The sequence below is a fragment of the Haliotis rubra genome, unplaced genomic scaffold (assembly GCF_003918875.1).
Source record: "Haliotis rubra isolate DU_JTF1 unplaced genomic scaffold, ASM391887v1 Scf280, whole genome shotgun sequence".
In the NCBI taxonomy this organism is placed as follows: Eukaryota; Metazoa; Mollusca; class Gastropoda; order Lepetellida; family Haliotidae; genus Haliotis; species Haliotis rubra.
Genome location: NW_025766892.1, coordinates 78,397 through 86,783, shown reverse-complemented (window position 1 = coordinate 86,783; position 8,387 = coordinate 78,397). Strand labels below are relative to the sequence as shown.

Sequence of the window (8,387 nt, the reverse complement as noted above, 5' to 3'; positions counted from 1 at the left end):
GTGGTGACTGATCTATATTTGCGGTGTCTGGGAGTATCTGGATGAACTTGAAATGAGTTTCTACCCACAATAAGGGCACATTTGAAAACCTTTGAATGCTTTTGAATTCAAGTGTTTGCTCATCGTGCTGAAGACATGGCTTGATCCACAACATGGGTACAATGTGTGAAGCTCATATCTGGCGTCTCCTTCCCTTCCCCGCTCTCGTTGTGATATTGCTGGAATATTTCTAACAGTGGCGTAATCCACACTCACTGACTTTATAATTTCATGTAAACAGTGTATCATGTAATCCAGAAGGAGAATGCAGGATCAGATTTATACATGTTATGTCCATTAGAAGGCATGTTGACTTATCCAGAGTTATTGAATAATCAGGTAGTTTTCACATATCATGAGTATTTGCCAAGTGCTGCTTTATCCCCTGCCTGGCAGAGTAAACCGATGTTTATGTCAATGTATTGTACCAGTATTGAGTACAAGTGGTAGGAAATGTAATCTGAGGGAGTGGTAGGGTAGCCTAGCGGTTAAAGCGTTTGTTTGTTGAACTGAAGACCTGGGTTCCATTCCTCACAATGTGTGAAGCCCATTTCTGGTGTCCCTGGCCATGATATAGCTAGAATATTGTTAGCAGAGACATGAATTAATTCTAGACATGTAGTGTTTTATGTGATCCAGAAGTAGTATGTAGGAACAGAGATGCCCAGTAGAATAGCAGGTTGTAATGTTGACTTATCCAGAGCTTCTACATGTCATGGTGAGTATTTATCCTTTGCTTGGCAGAGTTAACCAACTGCGTATGTCAGTGTAAATATTGAGTACAAGTGGAAGGAAATCTGTTTTGTGTATGCAATGATGAATATATACCAAGCACAATAGGATGGAAAAATGAACATGTTTGAAACCTGATGGTCAGTCATTGATTGTGATAAAAATCAGTGTTGAATTTTAAGAAAATTTGAAATACATCAAATTACACAGATTAGTTGAAAGAGTCAAAAGAACACTTGAAGATTGCAAGTTACAATGAATTATGTCTTCAATCTAGCACCATTTCTTGCAAATAGGGGCGATGGGGTAGCCTAGTGGTTAAAGCGTTCACTCGTCACGCCGAAGACCCGGGTTCGATTCCCCACATGGGTACAATGGGTGAAGCCCATTTCTGGTGTCCCCTGCCGTGATATTTTGCTCGAATATGCTCCAAAGTCAGTCACTTACTCACTCTTGCAAATAGTATTGAAATCAGTGTGAATTGGCTTTAATATAACCTGGTAGATTAAATATTCATTTATACAATGTACTTTCCTTAAGGTAACATTTCAAGATTTACAAGTAGGATGGAAATAGGTCTAGAATTTGACACTTCTTACAAGTAGTATTCCAAACTTAAGGGGGCTAATTGTTACGTGCAGTAAACAGGTTTATGAAAAAGAAAGGAAAAAAAGGTCAAAAGGAAACATACTGATAATAATTTATTGGAAAGTAGTGTTGCTAAGGTATTCAACACTTAGTAAAGGGCTTGGCTCTTCTCTTATGAAGATCTGGCTTTGTTAAGTTCTAACAGTGTCATACTTATGCTGTTTTCAGTGCCTTGTATGGTGATAAACATACATTTGTTACACATGTGTATTTTTGAAAGATCATTTTTTAATTAAACATCACTGAAAAATAATCAGTTCATTTTTGTCTTGTCGTATTTCAGAGGGGTGAATGACAAGTTCTTAGCCTCATACAGAAAGATTTTACAAAGACATTTGATTGAAAAAGCATGTCACCTTCCAGAAAGACAGAGGTCATAACCTTCCAACTCTAAGGACTGTCTTTTCTCTCTCTGGTGGCGATGTCTAGCAGTTTCGCTAATTGACTGAGAGAACATCGCGCAAATGTGAACCCGAGATTCTGTGTCAGAGAGAGAGAAGGTTGTGTCAGTAGAATTAATGTACCTGAGAAAGTCTTTCCCGTTCATATATCATATTCTTCTCGATTTAAAATTATTTGGGGTCCCATTGTTACCTTTACCATAGCAACTGACGGTTTGTAGGCGACATGTCAGACCAAATCGTTTGTTGTTTTGAATACAATATTTCATGCTAATTGTACACGATTTCCGGAAACTGGCTTATAAAAATACCCATAGAAGAAATAAATAGATCCGTTATATGTTAACATAAGTCCAACTTGCAGAGAATTCATGAGTATACCATTTATTCGTTATGGGCTGATATCCAGGCATCCAGCTGGAACTTCATTGGCCTTTCCTCAGTGTCAAAGCAATTGCAGGAACGCGACCTTTGTCTTGAGCAAAGGTCATCTTGACAGCATTGGCATTCTTGAGGATGGCAGTAGGTACATGGTACTCTATTGTTGCCCAAAGCCTCTGGGTGTCCTTGTTACTGGGGTTGTGTAGTATGTAGTATGACTGCAGCTTAATTCCATTAATTGTCGTTGAAACCGGAATATAATTGGCGGCATGATCCAGTAAACTTACTGAAATGCGAAGTCTAGCAGTCATGATGCGATGAAGATCACTGCTGTGGAGCATGATGTTCGCGTGAGTTGTTTTACTGTGTATTGTAAGCAGCATGTTGTCTCCATAATGTACAGTTTCGTAGACCAAAGGAACGTGATTAAACGTGTGACCCGTTGGGAACTGTAGGAAGCATGTGGCTTCTGGAGGGACAGTCACCTGATTTCCCTTGACGTGAACAGGTACTTCCCTGTCCAGTTGAGTGGCCCTCCTGTTGTTGAGGTACAGACAGGTTGATGTCCCGTGGGTCAACGTTACCCATCCTTTGTCAAAAGCTAGTGTCACATTAGCTTGAGCTGTGTCATAGTTGTGTAGCAGAACGGTTAGCATTTTGGAACTTGGTTCCACAAGTGCATGACTCTGTATCTGCCGCTCTGCCTGGTGGAACTGACTCTCGGATCTGAGGAACTTCATACTGCTGGTGATATTCTCCCACAGGTGGAAGGCCAGAGCTATGTCTCTCTCGTGGTAATGCTTGTCCAGGATACTATAGTTGATGCTTTCTTGGCCTTTCCGATCAGTGTAAAAGAGGAGGAAGGAAACTGCCCTATCCACCACATATCGAAGCTCAAGAAAGGTGAATATATTCGAGTTGTGAAGGTTGATGTAGGCCCAGTCCAGGAAGGTCGATGGTTTCTGGACATCGATGCCTGTGACCGTTGATAGACCATGAGCGGAGAATATGACTGGAATATCCTTGCCTGTCATCATATTGGCATATGTTTCTACCATGTCCACCGTTCCAACCATCCTAGCCTCATTCGGGCCGTAAAAGTGATGCCTGCTTCCCTGAACGCTGAAGTGATTGAAAGGATGGAATGAAAAAAAGTCGAACAGTCCAAGAGACATATTCATGAATTGTGTCATTGTGCTCCATTTTTTAAAGTCCCATTTATCCATTGTCGTTATTCCAGCAGTAAAGGCAGGCCCTCCTATTTGTATCTTGGGGTGTATGGCTTTTACCTTCTTGGCCACAAGCTCGAATACATTCACTATGGTGGTCCAGTCGACGTCCAACTTTCCAAGAGTGTTCGGTTCATTGATTGGTTCAAAATAGGGAGGGACTGCGCCGTTAGTGCCGTTGTATATTGCCTGAACGTGCAGAGATATGGTTTCTGCGGCTGCATCCAGATTGTTTGGAAAATGGCCATTGTGGGCTGATGTGTCCATCCAGGGAGGCCATAGGTAACCTGTGGAAGATATGTCTGTTATACTTTTATGTGTTGTGTAAAGACATGTCAGTTTTTCACCAGGTCCTGTAAAACTTCGGAAGATATCGTATCTATGTGCAAATGATAGGGACAAAACCAATTCTATATTCATGAGGAATCTCTGCCAAATGTCGAGTTGACAATACTATTCCGACATTTCCATGAGCTTGTATTTATGAAGTACTATCAAACATCGATGATACCAGCTCGTCACGCTGAAAACCCGGGTTCGATTCCCCACATTGGCACAATGTGTGAAGCCCATTTCTGGTGTCCCCCACCGTGATATTGCTGGAATATTGCTAAAGCGGCGTAAGCGCCAACTCGCTCACTCACCCATTATATGTGCTCGATCTGGTTCAAGCCTGGGGAAGGGGAAATTCAGGTCATGACACCAGCAGCAGCGTTATGCAAGACGTTGCGCCTCAGTACCGATGCATGTTGTCATGCTGGAATGTTAGTCTCGTGCTGCAAGAATGGCAGAAGGTCTGGGGTCACATCATCCCGATACCATATGGCAGTAAGGATACCCTGGACGACATTCAACTGAGATCCGCCTTTGGCACAGATTGGACTCCAAACCACTACGCAGCCCCCTCCACAAGCGGTCAGTCTCACGAACACAACACGTAACTTCCCACTATCCTGCCCCACACCCGTACACTGTCATGAGCAGAGGGCAATGTGTAACGTGCCTCATCGCTGAAGACAATCATGCATCTGGTTGAATCTATCTTTCTGCGGTTCCATCATAGACGTTGAGCAGGATGAAAGTGCAGGATGAAGTCAGAATAGGTACTGTGTATGATCGTCTAGTTCAGATATCTGTGGTGCGTAGTCGATTCCTGACGTTGATTTTGAAGAGTTGTCTGTTAGTTACGACAAAACGTTTTTTTAACAAACGTGCAATTTTGATTTTTAGCGATGTGCTTGCATTCCGATGCACGTGCTGACGCTAAGGCAATTGAGCGTCTTGCTGGCTGGAAGTGACTGGTGTTTCACGATTTATTTTCGGTTTCATCATTTTCATGATATATTTATTAGTTCCTCCTCTCAATTATTACCAATAATATAGGTGTCAAGTTTCGGATTTTGTTAAGTGCTATACATGAAACATATGACATTCCCTTGCTGTGATTTTGCCAATCCAGTCAGATCAGCAAGAAGGGGGGGATAACTCATTCGAATGGCGTACTACGTGCATGTATATTGTATCACAAACATTTCACTTCATCATTGATAAAATTCATCATTTTCCATCTTGTTTTCTGAATGATCTTCAGATGACACTTGCTTTCCTTGTTGACACATGACACTGCACCTCTGAAGATATACCGCTGTAAGGCGGTAACTACATCGACCTAACTATATCCAGAGCCCTGCCTCTGCTATATCGCACACACACTTTTTATCAGCATATGTACGCTTCCTTTGACTTACCTTTCAGTTCAAGCATAATTGGTTTGTCTTTTCCATATCTATTCAAATTGTCAAGATATTTCTCAACCAACTGTTGTTGAAACTGCTTGTTTTGGAAGAAGGCAGGGTTCGGATACCCCTTTCGCTTTGGATCCTCGGTCACCTATAAGAAACTAGAACTGTAAGAGTATATATTAATATCTTAGGACACGATAGTTAAATACCGACAGTGTAAATTCAGTGTCAGGCTACGCTCAGTGCTATATATAAATATTCACCCAATGATTTTTGGGGCATATTTGAAAGCAAATGCACCATGAAATATAACAGACCATATTTGTTACTGAGCCTACACTGAAAACAGATTCTGATTCTTTCACGGCCTGAATAGAGCCATGATCATTTGTAACACACGTACTTTGTCAAAATAGCTCAAGTCTGAATTCAGCCATCTTCCAGTACGTGCTCCTGTTTTCTTCACATAGGGCAAACTCCCTTTAGAGTCCAGACCCATTTTGCCATTCCACCTATCAGGGTCGAAGTTGGTTCTTCCTCCCTGTACGAGGTACTCGGGGTAAATGGTCACTGTGTACCCCGCTACACATTGTAGGGCACAGAAAGCAAGGACAGTGGCCAGCAACATGTTGGTCCAGATGGTAGTTCTATCGTCTTGTGTCAAGAGCTTGTAATGTCGTTAGCCGCACCTGTCTGGTGTCCTTGATTACTTTTATACTGTTATTATCTCTATAGATAAGGCATCACGTAAGGTAAATTCCACATGCATGTTTAAACCATGTGATCACAGGAATTTTTCTCAGGCTTTTCTCAAAGATATGCGGTCCATTATGTAACATAAACATTATTTGATATGCAAGATATTGCACTAGTAATTAAGGATATAATGGGTTTAATGGGCGATAATGGTATTTTGTTTGTTGTTTAACGCCTCAGTCAGCAATATATCCGGCTATATGATGCCGGTTTGTAATATTCAAGTTGGACTAGACAATACATTGATTGACATGTATGTATGTATGTATGTATGTGTGTGTGTGTATGTGTGTGTGCGTGCGCGTGCGCGTGCGTGCGTGCGGCAATGTTCAAAATTCTGCCGATAATTCCAAAGACTAGGACAACGTGATAAATGTCAGCAGATCGCTGGTCAGTCAGCGGTCCATTCACTCTGGTTAATGTGTGATGACATCCTACACGATGACACTGCTGCTCCCATACCGACCATTGTCGTGAATTCATGTTACCGCTCACCTCTGCCGCGCTGAAAACATCTTCTGCCAGCTTCGTCTTAGAAAGACAGAGAATTTGTTAAACTGGCATAGTGGGATAAACTCAGTGATCACCAAGTGTCCCCTGATTACACACAGGGGGCGAGAGACACGAGTTGGCACCTTGGGGTGGTTCTTAAAACATATTTCGAGAGAAAAGGTATGAATGCTATAATTTGTACAACAGACTTATTGTGAATATCATCATCTACTCACATTACCGAAATATGTGAGACGGCAATACCCACCCCGAAGCAGATCCCTATCCGGTGCAGAGGCACGTGATACCAGCAGACGACAAGGAAGTGCAGACGATATTGAGGAATGCTAGGGACGTGGCCGTGAGCAGTTTTCAGAAAGGATGAAAACGTCAGTTTGGCAAAATATAACTTTTTCAAATGGAAACCCGAATCACACCGAAAGTGGCAATAAAAGAAACAATGATGGCAATAATGTTTCATTCTTATGTCGGAATGTAAACGGCCTCTTTCCCAAGTTATGTCAGTGTAAAAATATGGCGGATTTGTGTGATTCACTTGCATTTATGCGCGTTTGATTACAAACAAGAGAAAAGTCCGGTCACGTGATATGCCAATTAGCCTGTGGCAGTGATGTTATGTTAAGTCATCGCTGTGCCGGAGTGTGCATCTGCCTGTGAGAGTAAACTTAACCAAACCACGTGACACATCATGTGACCACAGTCCATCCGAGCCTGCACTCGCATATACCAGCAACATCAAGACGTTAGAAGAAAAACGGAAGGGTGAGTTTGCTCAAAGTATTTATGAAAATATCAACACTTCTAGTAAGGAATTATTTGTTACATTGTTACATCTTATAGCAATACTGCTACCCAAAGTGTTATAAATAATAAGCAGTTCTAATGGAGAAGCACATCACCCTACGAGGCTATGTACACAACACTCAGTTGGTAATTTATGTACACCTCATGTATAGCTACATTCGAATATTTAGTTACCCAGTTTTGTCGGTAGTAGACATGTACGCCCGAAAATGCATTACTTATGCAGAAGAAAAAGATATTTTTCACCAACATCCAGATGCTGAAATAGTACAACGCCGCGGCTGCAGCCGGGTCTTCATCATTAATCAGAGAAACACAGGAGCCAATAATCAACGTGCAAATCACCAAATAGATTTCTAAGGTGTTTTCATGAACTTGTGAATATTCAGATTTAGTTATTCCTATGGATTCCTTACTTTAAAGATATATGTCACACTTATTGTCATTTGGTATTAAGAACGCAACTTTCACGATTGTATTTAACAATTCACTTTGCATGTGGTTACTTATCGTACGAAATAAGTGGACTATATCAGCGAGACAGCGTGGGCAATCTACCGGCAACAGAGAACACAATGGGCTCAATTACAATTGGTCGAATTGACCTGCCGACACAAAGTCCGAGGGGTCAGACATTTGTCATCTCTCCGGGGTATTCTCGACTAATACTATTCAAATAATTGAATAGTCCATCCAATGCACCCTTTTCTGCTGGGCTTGGGTTCACTAAAGTATTCAGACAGACCCTTCCAGGCATGACAGGGCTTATGTGGGTCTTCCCAATTCAATTCCTTTATTGTCATTCAACCACCATCGGTGGTACAAGAGAAGACAGTACATACAAATTATGCGTACAAAAACAAGGTGAAGGTGAATTTTGGTTATATTTGGTGAAGTTGAATATGACGACTTTAGTTTTTGAGACGTTAACGTAGCTTCCATTGTTGACAATAACTTGCGAAATTATCTAAAGTATTTTATAAAAGAACTGTGTTGTCACTCATTAGTACAGTGTCGTCAGCATATAACAATAACAGAAACTTAATCCCAGTTTCACCTGTTTTCGGCGACGTAACAGCGATTCGCGGTACATATGTAACCATGCTATCGTAATAAAAATATTTTACATTCAAGACAAAGTA

At 41.4% G+C, this 8,387-nt stretch overlaps 2 protein-coding genes across 2 annotated transcripts in view; one reads left to right on the top strand and one right to left on the bottom strand.

Annotated features, from left to right (window-relative positions):
* Positions 1-2,188: 2,188 nt before the first annotated feature.
* On the bottom strand, positions 2,189-5,887 carry LOC124281201. Its single transcript, XM_046717221.1, has 3 exons — positions 5,576-5,887; positions 5,179-5,320; positions 2,189-3,717 (listed from the first exon to the last, which is right to left on the bottom strand). Exons 1-3 carry the CDS (start codon positions 5,798-5,800, stop codon positions 2,246-2,248), a joined length of 1,839 nt encoding a protein of 612 aa, XP_046573177.1. The 5' UTR covers positions 5,801-5,887; the 3' UTR covers positions 2,189-2,245.
* Positions 5,888-7,115: 1,228 nt separating this feature from the next.
* Positions 7,116-8,387, top strand: part of LOC124281202 (cytochrome P450 2C23-like) — a 21,017-nt gene continuing 19,745 nt past the window's right edge. Inside the window, exon 1 of the mRNA XM_046717222.1 lies at positions 7,116-7,203. The gene's annotated coding sequence lies outside the window, so the exon portion shown is untranslated. The remainder of the gene's footprint in view (positions 7,204-8,387) is intronic.

Excerpts from the sequence above, each read along its gene's own strand:
- LOC124281201 (XM_046717221.1), bottom strand. The coding sequence starts at position 5,800 with ATGTTGCTGGCCACTGTCCTTGCTTTCTGTGCCCTACAATGTGTAGCG. Across the intron at positions 5,321-5,575 it reads ACTTGAGCTATTTTGACAAA|GTGACCGAGGATCCAAAGCG; the intron begins GTACGTGTGTTA and ends AGTTTCTTATAG. Across the intron at positions 3,718-5,178 it reads AATTATGCTTGAACTGAAAG|GTTACCTATGGCCTCCCTGG; the intron begins GTAAGTCAAAGG and ends TATCTTCCACAG.